This window comes from Lactuca serriola, chromosome 5, assembly GCF_051521515.1.
Source record: "Lactuca serriola cultivar US96UC23 chromosome 5, Lser_US96UC23_V15, whole genome shotgun sequence".
Classification (NCBI taxonomy): Eukaryota; Viridiplantae; Streptophyta; class Magnoliopsida; order Asterales; family Asteraceae; genus Lactuca; species Lactuca serriola.
Window position 1 is genome coordinate 236,763,148 of NC_136412.1, and position 20,029 is coordinate 236,783,176.

At 34.2% G+C, this 20,029-nt stretch overlaps 3 protein-coding genes and 1 long non-coding RNA gene across 6 annotated transcripts; 2 read left to right on the top strand and 2 right to left on the bottom strand.

The window, feature by feature from the left end:
* Positions 1-3,504: 3,504 nt before the first annotated feature.
* On the bottom strand, positions 3,505-4,423 carry LOC145051498 (uncharacterized). 3 transcript variants are annotated; one of them, XR_013683657.1, is made up of 2 exons: positions 4,183-4,423; positions 3,505-4,062 (listed from the first exon to the last, which is right to left on the bottom strand). It is a non-coding gene; the product is annotated as an uncharacterized LOC145051498 (long non-coding RNA). The 3 variants fall into 3 exon arrangements; XR_013683655.1 differs by having other exon boundaries at positions 4,148-4,423; XR_013683656.1 differs by having other exon boundaries at positions 4,130-4,423.
* A 2,587-nt stretch (positions 4,424-7,010) lies between these two features.
* Positions 7,011-8,093, top strand: LOC145050285 (uncharacterized). Its single transcript, XM_078998561.1, has 4 exons — positions 7,011-7,496; positions 7,614-7,851; positions 7,972-8,000; positions 8,082-8,093. The coding sequence occupies exons 1-4, from the start codon at positions 7,011-7,013 to the stop codon at positions 8,091-8,093; spliced, it is 765 nt and encodes a 254-aa protein (XP_078854687.1).
* A 4,260-nt stretch (positions 8,094-12,353) lies between these two features.
* LOC145050286 (uncharacterized) lies at positions 12,354-12,780 on the bottom strand. The gene is made up of 2 exons (XM_078998562.1): positions 12,625-12,780; positions 12,354-12,515 (listed from the first exon to the last, which is right to left on the bottom strand). Exons 1-2 carry the CDS (start codon positions 12,778-12,780, stop codon positions 12,354-12,356), a joined length of 318 nt encoding a protein of 105 aa, XP_078854688.1.
* Positions 12,781-14,196: 1,416 nt separating this feature from the next.
* On the top strand, positions 14,197-15,022 carry LOC145053765 (MLP-like protein 423). The gene is made up of 2 exons (XM_079001861.1): positions 14,197-14,496; positions 14,585-15,022. The coding sequence occupies exons 1-2, from the start codon at positions 14,310-14,312 to the stop codon at positions 14,854-14,856; spliced, it is 459 nt and encodes a 152-aa protein (XP_078857987.1). The 5' UTR covers positions 14,197-14,309; the 3' UTR covers positions 14,857-15,022.
* Positions 15,023-20,029: the final 5,007 nt, after the last annotated feature.

Consider the following 20,029-nt stretch of genomic DNA (forward strand, 5'->3'; position numbering starts at 1 on the left):
CAGCTTACCCTATGGATTTTACCACTACCACCACAGGTGTGTTTCGTTAATTTTTTGGGGGTATTGTTGTACGCCTCCGTTCCTTCAATTTCTTCATCGTCTCTATAACCCATTCACAGATTGGTACTGTCGGTGACTTGATACTTCCACTACCAGGACTGATCTGCTTCAGAAGGTCACCACAGTACCACCGCTACTCCTTCATCCAAGCCATCAAACCCTAAATCGGTTCTCTAATTTGTTGTATTTGAGGGTAAGTTACCAGATCTCACCACCATCATCGCTCCATCGACTTTCACCACCACCATCGCTCCACTGAGGGTTCCAACGCACAATCGATTCAGACTGGTTGCTATGGATTTCGAATTTCTGATTTCTCTCTCATGTCACCATCAATATCTGATTTCAGTATGTGTTCTATGGTTTCTATTGATTTTCAAGTTTTCCATCGATTTATTGTATCTAATACAACTGAAGACTGTAAGTCTGCATCTTAATTTCATTTCACAGTGCATTTTAGTTCCGATTACATGTTAATTTCGTTTCTATGTGTCTTCGTATCTATGCCCACCACCTGTTTGAATATATGTCTAAACCAAATAACAAAAAAAAACATTTTTTAATTTTTTGTGTGTTTATAACCTTGCTGAAATTAAATACCTTTTGTTTACAAATGTAGACTGTTCGTTTATATTGATTTTAATTTTCATTTCATCTTAGTATGTTTGTTTGGCATTTCCTTTTCCGGCTCTAATGATAATTGTGAGCATTATAATTTGATGCAAACTGAAAGATTGAAACCTTAGATAATGAAAGTATCAGCCATATGTTTGTTTAAAAGTATCGGTAATTTGTTTAAACTATTTTCTTGGTCAATATGATTAAATTGTTTAGGAAATTAGATAGGAATGTGATGCTAAGATTGGTTTAGACATCAAGGGAGTTAGCAGGATTCAAATCCATATCATATGTGAATGTTAATTTGTTCATCGGTGTTTGTGTTCTTTTCTGTATTGACCTAAAAAGTTTTAAATATATACAAAGCAAAATTTTTTATCGATATATATATTTACTAATCGATCATTGAGGGGACGCCTTTCTTGTAGGTGAGTCAACGTTATTGACATATTTAATACTTGGTAATCAACATTTGTGTGTCAGAGATTTATATAGTCAAATATATTTCTTCTTTATTTCGAACTATTTACTATATGTTATTGCAAACTATAGGATTTATGTCTTAATTCTTTTTTATCTACATATATGTATGTGCTCTAATCACTCTGTGTGTATGATAATATGTGTAGGTATGTATTCATATTCAAGCTCTTCATAAACGATATGCAATTTTAAACTCTTCCATGAATAAACTTGATTCTTTGAATGAACTTTGACTGATCTTTAATTATTTTGAAAAACTGCAAGAAATGTGATCACAACTTCCATGGCTACAATTGAATTCTCAACATACACTCAATCCACTTGGTGAGACAGCATAGATTGAGATCGAGAAAGAATATGCATTATTTGATGAAAATGTGATCTCTAAGATCCAAAATTCTTTGAAAAGTCATAAGAAATAATAGGTATGTTTTATGGTGTTAGTGTTATGTAGTTGGTTCTTTTTTGTAAAATTAATCTTTCACTTGAATTAAAGAAATTATAATTCATTTGGTTGATTTTGCTGGTGTAAATATATGCCATTTTTTGACTTTCTTTTTTGTTGTTTTTTTTTAATTTGTAGAGATATCTTGATATTAGATTTCCTCCTCCAGATTTCCTGAATTTATCTTCCAGACTTTCACTTCGGAAGGTAAACCATGTCTATTTGTAAATTGATTTTTGTTTTTTAGGCTACTGCTATGATGTCTCTCAAAATGAATCGAATGCTAAAGAAGCGACAACCAAGGTGGATGTATTGCTGGTCAGGGCGGAACACAAATACAAAAAATAGGGGGTCCGGATACAAGAAATTGATGAAGGCACTTTAGTTCATCTTTTATTAGTTTAAACTTATAATCTTGCATTATTAACTTTTTCTCCATTGATTATAGAAATAGGAAACTATAGCATTTGTAAAAGACATCAAAGATGCTTTTAAGTGATTATAAAAGAGATCAAAGATGATTGGGAATGAAGGTACAAACTTGCAATGCATTACAACATAAGGTATATATTTAAAACTGCTTATTTATTGTTTTGGCATTATTAATTTTTTTATGCTATTTTTGACAGCATGTATTTGCTGCTGTTTTATGTTGTTTTTGATAGCACAAATATTCAAGTTTTTTTACAGCATCGATATTGCAATTTAATTTTTTTTTATTCTTTTTTTGCTGTTTTGACATGTCACGGGTAACATATTCATTGTTGATTACTCATCACTCTAAATATATATGTTATAAGATATTACTTTTCTTAATTCCGTCTACTCTACTCAAAATGTACGTTTATTTGGAATTATGAGGAGACCTCTCCGTGTCTGCATGCTGACACATTTTCCATTTAAAAAAAAAGTGGTTTGTCGCCTAACAAGTCTCTGAAGGTTTCATATAATGGGATTAAACTAAAGCGTTTATTCTTGGTTTATAGGGGTGCATTTGAAGAGCTGGAAACATAGCTTAGAGAATCTACTTCCAATTTAAATATCTCCTCAATGGTAAACAATTCTTATCAGATTTTAACCCATAATGGTGATACACATGGAAACACGGCTTATAGAATGCAAGTTAGACATAAAGATGATTATATAACTATGAGTTTTCATCTTGCACGCTTATACTTAACTATAAGAAAATTATGTCAGCATAAATCATGCAAAACCACGAATTGAAATGCAACAGGTCAGATTTTTTTGTTTAATTTTTTTTTTTCATCTTTTATTCAATTACTTTATTTTCTGATTGATTTCATCTCGGTTATTTTGTTTTCAGATAAATTCTTTTGTAGATTTGTTTCATTATTTAGGTTTTTGTGTATTGGAGTTGTTAAAGTCTTCATAAATTACAAATTTTGTATGTTTAATTATTTTTTCTCAGAGGGTAATAGAATGATGATTATGACTGTGGGCTTTTCGACTTGGGGTTTTATATCTGTTTTGTGTGTAGGAATGTGAAAAGAAGTCCGTATAAAGGTTACTTTGTAGAATTGATGGTGGTTATGTTGTTGAAAAGAAGCTGATTGGTTCTAGATTTCTGTACTTTGTGTTGCTTCATTTGCGAATTTCAAGTTCTTCGTTACAACTATGTTACTTGGTTAATTGAGCAACTATACTCTCTCAAAGCGTATGTAAAGCAATTTTTTTATTAGAGTTGTTGATAGTTTAAGATAAAGCTTATTATTTTATGACTCATTCAAATAACATATTCTGATGGATTATGGTAGATATTGTAAGCTTTTTAGTATGCACAGTTGCATCCAAAAAAATGTTAATACGATAATAATACTAAATATGGTTTTTTTTTTCTTCAGGTCGCTTTATTCAATATCAACCAAAAACGTTAATGCAAAAAATAGTAACGTACACTAATTTATTTGTTTACTTTAATTTATTACATTAAGACATTATATTGTTTTCAATCTATCCGGTTGATTTGTATTTGAATGACATTACAGCATCCTACTTTCGTGACCCGCCAAACATCAACAAAAATTATCCGACCCATATGTGTTCAGTAAATTTGTTTGTTCCGAAACTCGCCGAGCGGGGTTTCCCACCTAGTTATTATTATTATTATTATTATTATTATTATTATTAGTAATAATAATACTATAACTAATATTTTTTTTTCTGTCGGAAATATTAAAAGCGGAGTCACCGACCAATTTAAATGATCCTCCCGTTCATAGCTGATAAAAAACTGGGACGAAAATCACTCCCTTTCTTTGCTCTTTGTCAGTTGAAATACAAGTCACCACCGTCTGGGAGTCATGATGAGGTAGGGAATGATAGCATCACAACAATTGAAGTCTGCTCAAGACTGCTAACCTTCTAAGAAACAAGAAGAAGAAATATAGAACTTGTAGCTATTTTCATTTGTATATCCCTGAATGCAAAGTACGCTGCAAATAAATAATTAAAAATCAGAAAACATGGACAAATGGAAGTAAATTCTAGGACTACAAGTACCAAGTAAAAGTTGTTAACTAATGCATTTGACAAAGTCAACAACGTGTCGATACTTATGCAATGGTGCTGTTGCTGGATTTATTTACAGAAACGAGCAAGAGAACTGGTTGTACGCGTCGCCCTGACATTGGTGCAAGTTGGGTCATCGGATGCATAATCCATGCATTTGCAGTTTTGCACTCTTGTGTACGAAATTCTGCAATTTCAATTTTGCTTTCACATAAAATACATGATTATTAGTTGATAGAATTTCAAGTAATTGTACTTGATTATTTATTTGAAGAAATGTACATGTAATATATACTTTTATCCGATCTAAATATTGTCTCACAGGAAATGTAATAAATTAAAAAGTCGCAACAATCAATAGGGTGTGTAATTTTCAATATCGGGATTGTTAGCTACCTGGTAGAGACGAAATGTAGACCGGCTGGGTTAGATTAGGGTGGTTGTAGACATTATTACGTGCATCTCGCCATTGACACAATTTCTTTCATTTTCTAGAAGATAACTACAATATATACGTATATAATTAAATTTGTTAATAAAATTTACAATTTTTTTTGTAACCGACAGATATTACACGGCTAAAAGAAAAAAGCCAGGTCAAAATAACAACAAAACAACTTACAAAATCTTAAAAGGGGAACAAATCTAAAATTTCCTTTTATAATTTCCAAAATTATCCTTATGTTTTATTCAACTTAAAGACACTAAGATTCGAGGGTATGGGAGGGATGTTTCCCTCAGTTTTTGTGGGTCACACCATTCTTTCATTCGCTTTTCTTTTCATCACCTAAAACCCAAGTAATGAGTGGGAAGCTTCCCTCACTAATTTTTTATATTTTTTTTAAAAATATATTTCATACATATATTATCCTCATTATGTAGGAAATTAAAAACCATGAATTTTAATATTTTTTTTATATTTTTTTATAGATATATAATTTATAAATATTAAAAAGGATAAACAAAAAAATAAAAAAACATGTCCAATAGCATGAAGAGAGAGAGTGCAGCACTCCCTCCCCCCACCTCTTTCCTGCTACATGTTTCCCTTACCCAATGAGTGGTGTTCAAGAGTGAGGGAAGCTTCCCTCACCCTCTTTCCCGCTCCCATTCTGTCCAGCTTAAAAACACGTTATCTGTCATCCCTTAGAGAATTTACTTACACACATTTGAAATGAAATTTAAAATGTAAAATACATACTTAAAAATAACATTGATTGTGTTGACACATTCGTTAATTAGGAGCTTCTACCTATTTGTCATCATAAATCAATTTACAAAGTCAAACTAAAATTAAAGACAACTTTTATGTTACGTGTAAAAAGTACTATCTCCGTTATTATTTAACCAACTAAACATTTAATGTAATATTAAATGCAAAGTAAGGACAAAACTGTCATTTTATTATATAAAGTTAATGGTAATTAATGTTTTTCTTAATCTGTGTATTTTTTGTCTGTGGACAATAATATTGGGACGGAGGGAATATATTTTTAGTCTGTTACTAGATTACAAAGCATAATTTTAAAAATGAATATCTTAGCGACGTATGCTATAAATGTATAACTAAGCAAAAGAATTATTTAGTCATTTACATATTTACATTTAAAACGTTTTACTACGCATTAAGTAGTAAGATTCTTTCGACAAACATACTACTAGAATACAATTTCAACTCCCCAACACTTGAAGGTCACTAATAGATAAATATTTGATGTGGAACATGTTATTATTTAAAAATTATAAAACCATCAGGAAAAAAAAAACAACTAAAAAACAAGGGCTAATGGTATAAAAACCCTCAAATTTTCACAAAATTGATGGATTTGCCCAAAGTTCAAATTTAGGTCCGTTTTTGCCTTAAACTTGCATTTAATGTGTCGTTTTTGCCAAGTAGTCGGTTTCCCTTTAATCAACCGGTTACTACTTGCTTAGGTGGAAGGCTCATTAACGTCGTTTGACAAAAAAAAAACTCCAATTCCGTTACATACGTTACACTGTCGCATCTCATATCCCTCTATAACCCGATCACTCTTCACCTTTTCCCATTTCATCGACTGTATACACAGAGAAAAAAAAAGGTTATCTTGGAGACGATTAGGGTAAAAGTTTCTTTGAAAGGTAAGGTTTTTACAGGTTGACTAAAATTACGTTTACATTCAACATTTTCTTGAAATGTGTTCCTAAACTTAGTGTGTTGATGCAGGAGGGTGTAATGGCTTCATCAGACAAAGGGTACACTGACCCCTTTGTTGGCATACATAAGCCATTTGCTAGCTTGAGTGAAATGGATTTTGAACTCCATGGCATTTACATGGACCACGAACCAGAGGAAGAATTTGTGTCCTCACTCGATAAATGTAAGGATACCTTCCTAAATGTTCTATTAAGTGATGAAAACCTACGAAATTCTAGTATGACAGATGAAATCAGAGCACAAGTGTACCATGTTACTGATTGGCAGAGTGATGAAGATGAACAGGAGGTATTGAAAAACAACTATAGAATTCATGACCCAACCATCAAGTGGGACAAGATGGTACCAAAGCTTGGTGACATCTTTGAATCCCTTGCCCAACTAAAGTTTTGTGTCACCAATTATGCAGTGTCACATGGCTATATAATATACTTTGAAAAATGTGATAGTAAAAGAATTGTAGCTAGATGTGGCAATAGGAAGGAAGAGAATAAATGCCCATTCAGAATTTATGCTGCATGGATGTACAAAGAAAGATCTTTTCAAATCAAAGTTATGAATGGTGACCATAAATGTTCTAGGCAGTTTAAGTTTGGATCCATTGTGTCCCCTGAATGGATTGGAAGACATTATGTGACTGAAATTGCAAATAAGCCAAAGATGAAACCTTAGGAAATGATTGATGACATCAGACAAAGGTATAGGTGTATGGTATCTATAGGACAAGTTAGAAGGGCAAGGAAATGGGCCAAAAAATTAATAGAAGGTAAACTCAATGAGCATTATGCAAAGATATGGGATTATGCCCATGAATTGTTAAGGTCAAACCCGAGGTCCAAATGTCAAGTTGGTGTAACAACCAATCCAGATGGAAAGAATTATTTTCACAGGTTTTACATTTGTTTCAAAGCACTAAGTGATAGCTGGAGAAGAGGGTGTAAGAGAGTAACTGGGCTTGATAGGTGCTTTCTAAAGGGGCAAGTGAAGGGTGAACTGCTAACAACCATTGGTAGAGATGCCAACAACCAGGTTTATCCAATTGCCTGGGCTGTTGTTGATGTGGAAAATAAGTCCAACTGGACTTGGTTCCTTGAGCTACTCAGTGGTGATCGAGACCTTATTGATGGAAGGGGCTTGGTAGTTATATCAGATCAACATAAAGTAAGTTTCTTTATAACATATTAATCCTTTTCAAATTACTTATAAATACTTACATGTATGTTGGTTTTTGTATATGGTTTGTTGCAATCTGTTAAAGATATATTGCCACATGTGGAGCACAGGCAATGTGCCCGACACATATATGCAAATTTTAGAAAAGCTTACACTGGGGTGGAGTTGAAGAAGTTGTTTTGGGCTGCAACTATGAGCTGTGTGGAAGGTGATTTCAAGAGACATATGGACACAATTAAAAAGCTCAATCCTGGTGCATATGAGCATCTCATGTCCAAAGAACCCCAAACATGGTGTAGAGCTTACATGAGTACAGGGTATGCATGTGAGGTGGTGGAGAATGGTATATCATAGTGCTTCAACTCCATCATTGTGGATGCTAGGAAAAAACCATTGATCACAATGCTTGAAGAAATAAGGATATACTAAATGGAATACCCGTATATGTCCAACAATGTTATAGAAGATGAAGCTTTTTGGGAAGAACATGAGGTATCACTTTAACATGTAACTTTTTGTTTTAATTTCATTAGGTAAAACTTTAACATGTAACTTTTCTTTTAATTTCATTAGGTAGACCTTTAACTTATAACTTTTCTTTTAATTTCATTAGGTAAAACTTTAACATGTAACTTGTGGATGTAGCTTTTGGTTAGTAATTCATAGTCAACAACATGTGTTTGAAGCAAGGAGAAGATGTGATAGCTACATGGTGGATTTAGATGGAAGGAATTGTACATGCAGGTTATGGGATCTGGCTGGGGTCCCATGTGTTCATGCCATTGCAACCATCAACTATATCCAGAAACACCTGATGAGTACATTGATCACATGTTTTCCAAGGAACAATTCCTTAAGTGTTAATTTGCTAACATTAGTCTAGTGAATGTGTAGCGCCCCATTTTTGGTATGTAATTTAATTAAAGTATCTTCATTTCTTAAGGGGTATTCGACGAGTCTGTAGCCCGACTCGTCGACTAGAATCGGGATGATCACGCGATTTAAGTTGGCTACTCGGCGAGTCCATATGATGGGACTCGGCGAGTCTGCCTGTCTGGATGAAGCCCTAATTTCAAGGGTTTGTACCCTATTTAAACGTCATTATAGCCTCCCACCCCAGCCTCCATCACCTTTATAGCATTTCCCCTGTAAACCCTAGCCCCCATTGTTGAGCTTGAGTGTGCTTGTGCTAGTTTGGAAGCTTTGAAAGAGAAGGAAGGAAATAAGGTCCACAGAAGAGAAAGGAGATCCAAGAGTTAGCTTCCATCTGTTTCTCATTCAGGTAATAAAGTTATCACCTTGTGTATTCCTCCATTAAACCCTCTTTTATGCTTGTTATGTCTCTTTTGGAGCCTTATATGATTCAAACTCAAGTTATGGACTCTCTTTTGGATGGAAACCTTAGATTTGGACGTTATTGAACTCCGGAAACACAATATAGCCACCTTTATGCAAACATGGCCTTGTTCCAAACCCTAAGTGCTTAGTATTTGATGGTTTTGGTATTTTAGCCTCATTCTCTTGTGCATGCACGTAAAGTTGGAAACTTTACGTGTAAAACCAGTCCTAGAAGCTCAGATCTATGATTTGGAAGCACTGAAATCGATTAGAATCGACTGTATAGTATTAGCATGCATGAGACTCGACGAGTCGTTCTTAGGACTCGGCGAGTCGGTTCATGCTCAAGAACAGACTCGAAAAGTTGTTCATACGACTCGGCGAGTCATAGACTGGACGTGTTCATATGATGAAGGAGAACTCAACGAGTTGTTCATACAACTCGGCGAGTCGGATGAAGTTAGACTCGATGTTAGTATCGAAGAAGAACTCGTCGAGTCTTTTCCAAACCCGACGAGTAGAAGCGGGTAGAGGATTAGAATGCATGATAGGGACTCGGCGAGTTGGCGACCCAACTCGGTGAGTCTGGTCAACTGGAAGTTGACTTTGACCAGGAAGTTGACTTGACCAGGGGTAAATAGTCATTTTACCCTGAGATCAATTATCAGTATCTTATTTAGTGTTTATGGGATTGTAGCCGAGGAGTTTCGAAGCAGCAGTCAGCCAATTCCAGATTTAGCATCTCAGCAACCAGTGTTACGAGGTGAGTTTCCTTCCGGTAGGAACGGGTCTACGGACACAATGCCGAATCGTCTTCTTAGCAGTAGTTCCAGACTTCGGTCTGATGCAGTAGTTCAGTGTGCTTGATGTCTTTGTGATTCAAGCATGTCTTTGTGTTATGTGTTGCGGACTTTGGTCCGATGCAGTATGCAGTATATGTGTTTATGCTAGAAGTTATGATTATGCTATGCTATGTTCAGTCAGTCTCCGGACTTCGGTCTGATGCAGAGGGCAAGGCCCTGGTTAGTTCCGGACTTCGGTCCGATGCAGTTTCCGGACTTCGGTCCGATGCAGAAGGCAAGGCCCTGGTTAGTTCCGGACTTCGGTCCGATGCAGTTTCCAGACTTCGGTCCAATGCAGAGGGCAAGGTCCTAATTAGTTCCGGACTCCGGTCTGATACAGTTTCCGGACTTCGGTCTGATGCAGTAGGCAAGGCCCAATATGTGTTTGTATGTTGTTGTATGGTATGTGGTAGTTTGGAGGAGCTCACTAAGCTTCGTGCTTATAGTTTCAGTTTTGAGTTTCAGTTACTTCCACTAGCAAAGGGAAGATCTCGGGTTGATGACATCGCACCCACCACAACTTCAGTTTTATCCTGGGAGTTTTATTCAGATATTTTGTTATGATTGATACAGTTTTGTTTTGACACAGTTACTACGACTTTTGAGTACTCATTCCATGGTTCTTATTATATATGACATTCGCTGATGTGATTTTTAGTAATATTAAAACAAAAATTTTTGGGTCACATTTTGGGTCGTTTCAGAATGGTTCAAATTTATGGCCTCAAACTGAATTCATAATGCCCTTGCCACCAGTGTCAAGGAGAATGTCTGGTAGGCCAAAGGTCAATAGAAGGAGACATATAACTGAAAATGATGGAAGAGTACACACCCCAAGAACTGTAAGGTGTGGTAAGTGCTTTGAGTATGGCCATAACCAGAAGGGATGCAAGAATGCAACCAGGGAACCTGTCTATGTGCCACCAAAGAAGAAAGGAAGGCCAAGGAAAGAACAATGTGAACCTAGTCAAGCATCATGTGATAGGTCTGAGAGGCAGGAACCTGTCCCTATGCCACCAAAGAAGAAAGGAAGGCCAAGGAAGGAACAATTTGAACCCAGTCAAGAATCATGTGATAGGTCTGAGAGGCAGGAAGCAGTTCCTATGCTACCAAAGAAGAAAGGAAGGCCAAGGAAAAAGGTCCAATCTGACCCAAATCAAGCATCAGGTTCTAAATTTGTTAGAAGCAAAAAGAAGTTGGGGATAAAAAGAGGTGGTGGCATTGTTGAAGATAGAGTTCTACTTGATGAGCATGATGGTTTAGATGGTCATGTTGAAGGCAGGGGATGTGAGGAACAAATGAAAGATTTGTTTGACAAAGAAGATATTGATGTGACAGTTTGGTTGATATGATGTGCACTTTTGAAGCTTCTCTTAGCCAAGCAAAGTATAATTATCAGAAAGGTGATGGATTCCAAGATGCAATGGATGTTATTATTCAAAGTATTCATCATGCTAATGATGACAAAGGTGTTGAGGATGTTGAACCTGACCTGACAAAAATACTTGATGAGGTTGAAGATGCAATGGATGCTATTCTTAAAGGTACTGATGAAAAAAGTCAATCTGAGAATGAGGGTAATCCTAAACCTGAATTCACTGAAGGAAATGCAAGTGATGTTCTCCCAGACATGGTGATGCTAGATCTAGAAAGTGTAGCAGACCTACTTGGGGCAGGATATAGCATGGCTGAAATAGAGAGCATGAGAGGGGTTCAAGTTGAATTGGATGATATGCCACCAGTTAAGATGGTTAGTTTGACTTCATCATTTTATAATTGCTAACATTAGTAACAAACATGTTTATATCTTTTATTAATAAGTATTTTTCAAATTTTTATTAACAGGATGTAAATGAAGTTGAGGATATTCCATATGTTGATGGTGTGATGGAAGGAAATGAGGGCGAGGGTGATTCTGATGATGTTCGTGAAGTAGCAGGTGAGGGTAAGGGTGATGGTGATGGTGCTGATGAGGGTGATGGTGCTGGTGAAGGTGATGGAGAGGGTGATGGTGATGGTGCTGGTGAGGGTGATGGGCTGGTGAGGGTGATGGAGAGGGTGATGGTGCTGGTGAGGATGATGGAGAGGGTGATGGTGATATTGAGGATGAAGGTGATGGTGCTGGTGAGGATGATGCAGCAGATTTGGAGGGAAATGATGCTGATGATGAAGGGCATGTACCACCTAGAAGGACAAGAAAGCCCTCAGAAAGGATCATCCTGCAAAAGCTAAAGAAACCTTGTTTTGACAAAGATGGAAGGGGTTCCACATCTAGCTATCCAGTAGATTTGGAGTAGTTACCTAGGTATATGGGGGCAAAAGTGGGGATGGTATCATTGGGCAATTGTATAGGTACCTCTTTTTGGTTATTTTTTGATATACACCCACTACTTGCAGCATACAACCATTTGTTTATGGCTTGCCTTTTTTGGATATTTTTTAGGCTTTTGGGTACATGTTTTGGTATAAAAAATGGATGGCTGCTACATGCTAGTAAAACTTATGTAATGGATGCAACATATACATGAGATAGCAATTAACTACCATTAATACCCTTAATACATTACAAACATGTAACATTTAGACGTTCAAAAAAAACATTACAAAGATGTAACAATTCTTCATTACCCTTAATATATTACTAATACAGGAAAAACCAACAAAACTACATCTTAATAACCACTATTGCTAGCATCAACGATATAACCACTAATAACCCTACGATCACTTCTAACAATGGCTTGATCTCCTCTGTATGACACATCTCCATATTTTGACCTAGTTCTTCATCCGCCCATTTGAAAAAACCACATTTACCTCCTTCCACCTACAACAAAAAAAAAATTAAGGTTCTATTACATACGTTCCTCTTTGGGAAGTTAGAGCAGCCATAAACTTTTAGGGAGAAATTAGTACAAAAATAAATAGATTTTTACCTGATAATTAGGACAGCCCCAAAATTTTCGTCCTGGGTTATCAGGTGTTCTTGAGATTGATACACCACAAACATCACCACAGTCGCATCTTATTACCTTCTTGTTCCTCATTCTTGTACCACCATTGAAGCTTGATCTTGAAGACGAAGTTGTCATTTTTCCGTTGTGGCTATGTGACTAACTGTGGGGTCGAAGGGATCAATTGCACATGAAGATGTCTGTGAATGAGTTTTTAAATGATAAATGTCACGTATCTTCCACCTAAGCAAGTGGTAACCAGTTGATTAAAGGGAAACCGGCTACTTGGCAAAAACGACACATTAAATGCAAGTTTAAGGCAAAAACGAACCTAAGTTTGAACTTTGGGCAAATCCGTCAATTTTGTGAAAATTTGAGGGTTTTATGTCATTAGCCCAAAAAACAAAAACACTTCGTTGTGAACTTTTAATGTTGAATTGTTTAAGAATCAATATTCAACAAAAAAGATAATGATTTCCGAATCGGTTTTTAGGCTCAATAATAAGGATTTCAAAACTTGTGATGTTGAAATTTCAAGTTATCTACAAAAAATCAAAAGAAAACACATAAATTAATTTTTTATCAGAAAACTAACATGAAAGAATTAAAGAACAATAACTAAATCTTACAATTTACGCGAATCATAAATCAGAAATCAAAATCGTTGAGGCTGTCTGAAATCAGATTAACACAAATACAAGATCAATATTTTTAAAGGATGCATGAAATAAGATTATTAGAGTCGATGGATTAAGAAAGACTGAATTAGAAATCAGAAAAAAAAAATTTAAAATCGGAAATAAATAAGAAGGTTGTGTGATAAAACCATAATAGATTTATTATGAATCGTTTTTTTTGTTGCAATTGAAATAATAAAAAATGATTCTTAGAGAAATTTGATCGATGGTGGTGAGAGGTCCAGTGAGATGATTATTGCAGAAAAATCACAAGTCCCTTAGTTTTCTCTACTGATTTTGTTTCTGATACGTTTTCTTTCTTTTTACCGCTCAACCGTTATACACAATATATCATGTTTTTTTATATACTAATATAATAAGATATATAAAAGTTGGGCCATATTGAAGGTCTTAGGCCATCGCTCAAAGTGTCTCACTCATTATCACGACCCTACTAGGCTACTAGAATCATGGACATCATCATTGGACAATTTTGAAATTTAAAAAAAAAAAAAAACACAATTTTCAAATCTAATATATGTGTTTTTTTTTTTGAAACAGTAAATCTTATCTACTCTTAAGGTAACACCTAATTCAATCTACCGTTAGACTAGAAGTCATTTGGTTAATGTATGACGTAAGTATGCATTACTATTTTGTGTATTGTTATTAACTTATTATGTTGTATTAGCCCATTAAAGTGTTAACTCGTTAGTCTTTGATAGCCCATGTAATTAATGTATTTAAGCTCTATGAATGGAATGAAAACGGCATCCAATTATTCCAAATTACATTAATGTGTACTAGCTAGCTCTATCCAATTAACTTCCCAGTTAAACCCTATTCTCACTATAAAAGCAAATCCATTTCCTGGGGATTTTGCATACCTTCAATATACTTTTCATTCTACTTCCTATTCCATATTCGTACTTGTTTAACTTTTAACTTTTGATTTTGTGTTTGACAAAGCTTCCATCTTTCTTTGTTCTAATGGCAACCACAGGGAAGCTTGATGTTGAAGTCAAGGTGAAATCCGAAGCAGAAAAGTTCTGGAAAAGCATCAAGGATGATGTCACCATCCTCCCAAAAGTTTGCTCCAAAATTTATGAAAAAATTGAAGTTGTTGAAGGGGATGGATGGAGCCTTGGATCTGTCCGCGAGATTCACTATGGTGAAGGTATCAACATTATAGTTCATGACTAAATTAATCTTATTAATTCCATGGGAATCATGTCTAACATGCATGTTTGTTTACTACAAAATAGGGATGCCATTTGGGAAGTCAAGGAAAGAGAAGATAGAAGAAATTGATGAATCAAAGAAGAAAGTGGTTTACAGTGTGATTGGTGGGGATTTAATGGAATACTACAAGACTTTCAAGTTTAGTATTGAGGTGATTCCCGAGGGAGAAGGAAGCCTTGTGAAATGGCATTGTGAGTATGAGAAAACAAGTGATGAGGTTCCAGATCCTATCACGGGTAGAGACACTGCTGCCGAGAATATCAAGGATATTGATGCTTATCTTCTTAAAGCATAAAATGCATCTTGGGTCAACTTGTGTTTTGTTATAAATAAAAAGAATACAATGTCCTTTGTATTTACACAAGTTGACCTCTGCTAATTATGAATAATATTAATTGGTGTACTTTCCTTTCTTTACTTATCCAAATAATAGCAACATATGAAGTTGAGTTTTATGGTTACATGTAATTTTTTTTACTGAAAATACACTACAACTTCATCTATTAAACTTCATCACACTCAATTTGGAGTGGTAAGTTATCTTGTCATGCTAACCTCACATGGGCGGAGCTTTATTAGGGGGAGAGGGGGCTGTACCCCCTCCCTTGATTTTTTTTGTTACAAATAGCCCCCCTATACTTTCATTTAATACATATTAAACCAAAAAATTTAAAATTTTGGTGGTACCTCCCTATAGTTGTTGCCACCTTGAAACTTTATGATTTCATTCATGCATGTTTGTAGAGTGAAAAAAAAACATTGTTAATTTGTTGCAATTGCATTCTTTCAAAACTTGTTTTAACCGCATCAACTAATTGATCAATTGTATGCAAAGCCTCTTGCTCTTGAAGTGATTGTATTGCTCGAAAAAATCGAAGGTCTAACACATTCAAATCCGAGCTATTGGGGGAGGGGGGGGATGAAAACAAAGTCGAATATTAAATCCATTTCGAGATGCTGATTCCTGAAACTCACTATCATTAAGGTTAATATGGGGCTTTGCGTTGTCATGTTGAATAAATATGGGACCGGTATGACGTCACGACCTTTTAACCTTAATATCCGGTAGAACTTTACCTTGTTACCTATTTGTTCGTCTCCAATGTTCTTGCGACACGGTTTTTGCTATAACGCTTAGCGGGTTCTAATGTTGTAAATAGGTAGATATGAATTTTTCCCGAAAAAACTTCGTTGCCCAACGAATCAAATTTTGGTCTTGCTACCGCCACTAGGAACATAATCTTTGTGATAGAGTTTTTGCTTTTACATTTTCTTAACGGTTCCGCCTCACCGGGGACTAAGTAGTATTCTTTTAATTGTTTTGATATGTAAAACAATTTTTCATCAATATGAACAACATTAAACATATCATAGAATGTAGGAATTGGTCTAAATAATGATGGCGATGTAATCTTTGATAAACAAAATTCTAACCTTGCTTTTCAATTCTCAAGAGTTAGATTCGACGTGATAGCATTTGTATGTGGTCGAAGCATAGTTGATTTTGAAATATTTAAAGTTATTGCAAGAGAGCATATATTGGATGGACGACGTAATGGAATTTCTGAAACTTGATCCAAGTTTATTTGTAACATTTTCCGTCCAACAATCATTGACTTATTTAAAGATAAATCAACCAAGAATCCGTGGTTAACTTGATTTTTACCTTGATGCCAAATACGACTAATGGTCCGTTTAGAAACCGAGAATAGTGAAGTCACTTGACTTGCATAACCTTTTTTTAATTCCCCATTGAGACTTAGATATGTAGCTTGACATTGTGCAATGGTAGTGTTATTTTTAGTGAGTAGATCCATATAAAAATTAAATTGTCAAGGTTAATTTGATGGATGAGGGTAGTACACAAAGTCTTAGAATATGCGGATGAAGGGAAGAAGTAAATTTGGATGTGGAATGTAAGTGATTAGGTAGCTAAAATTATAAAGTATGTAGATTAAAAAATAAGCGGAATAATCAAAGAAACCAAAATAAAATCTAATTAAGTGTTTTTTAGAAAGTATGTAGATTAAAAAATAAGCGGAATAATCAAAGAAACCAAAATAAAATCTAATTAAGTGATTTTTTCTAAAAAATTATTGCGGCATGTTTTGCATCCATATGTTTACCAAAAACAAAGGCTTTCTAGCCAAATGATATCTAGTGTTGCCCATTTTTTTTAAAGTCGAAGGTTCAGGTCCTGGGCTATAGATGAAATAATTTAGGAACAGATTTATATATTTGCTGTTTCAAAAAAAATCTAAAAAAAATAAAGATGGTTTTATAAAAAGAATAGAAATGTCATTTTATTGAATAAAATCATCACTAATTAATGTTTTTTATTATTTTATTTTACGTTTTTTTGTATGTAAACAGTTATTTAAGGAAGAAGGGGGTATATACTTTTATCCGATCTAAATAATGTCTCACAGGAAATTTAATAAGACTCGCAACAATCAATAGGGCGTGTAATTTTCAACGTAGGGACTGTTAGCTACTTAGTAGAGACGATATGTAGACCGCTGGGTTAGATTAGAATGGTTATAGACATTATTACATGCAACTCGCGATTGGCACAATTTCTTTCATTTTCTAGAAAGTAACTACACTATGTAGATTTATGAAGTACGATCTATAAAATATGTTATTAAATTTGTTAGTAGAGTTTAGAGACGTTAGATGTACAATACATACTTAAAGATAATATTGATGGTGTTAACACCGTCCTTAATTAGGTGCCTCTACCTGTTTGTCATCATAAATCAATTTACAAAGTCGATTTAAAATTAAAGACAACTTGTATGTTACGTGTAAAAAAATATATGTTTAGTCTATTCCTAGTTTACAAATTATAGTTTGCAAAGTCGATTTCAAACGACCCCTTAGTTATTTACATCTAAAACGATTTTTATTTAAGTAGTAAGACTCTTTGACGAAAATTAATGACAACTTTTATGCTACGTGTAAAAAATATATTTTTAGTCTGTTCCTAGTTTACTAGTTTACAAAGGATAATTTACAAAGTCTATTTCAAACAAGTAATGGTGTTGCAAAAAGACCACTCTCCTTTACTAATCTTATTTTCTTTTACTGTAGAAACTTAATTTCTTTTTCTTTTGTCCAGTACCTCAAAGCGATTTCCATCGACCCTATAACCTAGTGACCTTCAAGTGTTGGAAAGTTGGAAGTGTATTCTGGTCGTATGTTTCGTCAAAAAATCTTACTACATAAATAAAAATCGTTATATATATATATATATATATATATATATATATATATATATATATATATATATATATATATATATACATATACATATATATATATATATATATATATATATATATATATATATATATAGAGAGAGAGAGAGAGAGAGAGAGAGAGAGAAAAAAAAAAAAAATTCAATAGAGAACCATAATTATTGATTCTTCAAGAAACTAAATCTTTTTTTCAATTTCTATAACTTATTCTTTATCGAAAAAAAAAATCTAAAAATATCTAAATTTATATATTAACATTGTGAATGTGAAAAATATTTTTTGGATTCACGTTGTGAATTTTCAAAGATTCACATTGTGAATTTGACGTAAAAAAAATCGAATTTTATATAATTGGAAAAAGATAAAAAGTTATGAATTTCTGTATTTTTAGTTTTTTTTTTTTTTGATAAAAAAATAAGTTCTAAAAGTTGAAAAAAAGATTGGTTCCATGGTTAATTATGGTTCTCTATTGAACCTCACCCTATATATATATATATATATATATATATATATATATATATATATATATATATATAGAGAGAGAGAGAGAGAGAGAGAGAGAGAGAGAGAGAAAGCTAAGTTCATTTGTTTAAACTAAGTATTGTGTTATCGTATGCATAAATGTGGGTCAATTAAAATTAAATAAAAAATTAATTAAATAAATAAATAAATAAGGGTAATTTAGTAATTGGTTTAATAACTTCCAAAATAATTCGTATAATCATGGTAATGACTTTTATTAAATCTCGTTCCCCACTTTATATAAAAACCGATTCTGAAAACCCTAAATTGATCCCCTCATTAAAGCGTTCCAGTTCTCCAAAGGATGAGCCACTGTTCATCGCAACTATAGACCGAGGGAAGAGGCATCTCCGGTGGCGAGGTGTGATGGATGTCCGGCGATTGCAGACCCATCGCACCCAAAGATTCAATCTTGAAGGTGAAGAAGAAGATCTCGACGTGGTGGTGATTTAGACGAAAATCGAAAATAAATGAAATGTCAGGTGAGATGCAGCAAGCGATGCGTGGCAGAAAACTGTAACTGTAATGCTCTATCTGATTTTTTCCCCAACATTTTTAGAAGTTATTAGATTTAATTGATTTGGTTTGGGGTTTGTTGATTGACATTGCGATCATCGATTGGGATTAGATACGGGAAGTACTGTGGCGTTGGATGGACTGGATGTCCAGGTGAAAGGTTGTGCGACGATCTTTCCTCTCGGAATTCTAAGACCTTTCTGATGGCCCTACTCTTCCCTCTCAGAGCTCCGACGAGTTCTGCCTTTTTTTTCGTCGTCTTCCTGAGTTTAAGTTTTGGTAATTACTGTTTCTACTCTAAATTCGATTTTCTAATTCCTGATTTCAATTGCAATATTAACTCAGCGATCAACTGATTTAGTTGCTTTAGATTTAGATATTAGATTAAATAGGATCACGTAATGAATTTAGGGATCAACAACCCAAAAACACACGCCAATTGATAGCAAGACGAACTGTACTGTTGATTTGCAACATAATCTAGGGTTAGCAATCAACATGTCTGTTTAGTTAATTACTAACCAATTAACCATCATTCTTCAAATCCACCAGTTAAATAATTTTGTTACTGTTGATAATACTGATCTAATTACTCAATTGTACTTGATAAAATATCTATTACATCTCAAGCAAGTTGTTGAATATGTACAATACACCAATATTATGTAGATACAAATGACATTCTTCTTAAAAAGCTAACCCTGTTACCCAACATTCCAGTCTTTTTGTTAAGCCCTAACAATGAAATCACCAGATGTTAATCTTGTTTTCATTGATGGCAGGTACTCGATAACAAAAGCCTTCTTCATTGCTTTCGGTTTCATCAGATTGGTGGTTATAAATCCTGGGTTTGCCATTGGTCCTCTCTTACAGCCAACTCTCAACACTACTTCTGAGTGGGTTATGGGATTGATTATAATTGGTAATTGTCTACTACAACTAAAAATCAATTCATCGGATTTGTATAATTAATTTAGTGCATGCTCAAATCTTTATAATATGTAGGAAATGAAATATTTCCAGATGGAATTTATAGACTTGTTGATGTGAGAGATGCAATATCATTCTCATTAAATTGTTTTTTACTTTGAATGTTTTTCCAACAGAATGCACACCGTAACTGAATCTTGAATTTCAATTCTATCAGAATGGAATCACGAATTTCAATTC

What these genes read in the sequence shown, in the direction of transcription:
- LOC145050285 (XM_078998561.1), top strand. Translation starts at nt 7,011, where the DNA reads ATGATTGATGACATCAGACAAAGGTATAGGTGTATGGTATCTATAGGA. An exon ending in TTATATCAGATCAACATAAA is followed by an intron (nt 7,497 to 7,613) that starts GTAAGTTTCTTT and finishes CCACATGTGGAG; the next exon opens with CACAGGCAATGTGCCCGACA. An exon ending in ATGTGAGGTGGTGGAGAATG is followed by an intron (nt 7,852 to 7,971) that starts GTATATCATAGT and finishes ACAATGTTATAG; the next exon opens with AAGATGAAGCTTTTTGGGAA.
- LOC145050286 (XM_078998562.1), bottom strand. Translation starts at nt 12,780, where the DNA reads ATGACAACTTCGTCTTCAAGATCAAGCTTCAATGGTGGTACAAGAATG. An exon ending in GGGGCTGTCCTAATTATCAG is followed by an intron (nt 12,516 to 12,624) that starts GTAAAAATCTAT and finishes TTTTTGTTGTAG; the next exon opens with GTGGAAGGAGGTAAATGTGG.
- LOC145053765 (XM_079001861.1), top strand. Translation starts at nt 14,310, where the DNA reads ATGGCAACCACAGGGAAGCTTGATGTTGAAGTCAAGGTGAAATCCGAA. An exon ending in CGAGATTCACTATGGTGAAG is followed by an intron (nt 14,497 to 14,584) that starts GTATCAACATTA and finishes ACTACAAAATAG; the next exon opens with GGATGCCATTTGGGAAGTCA.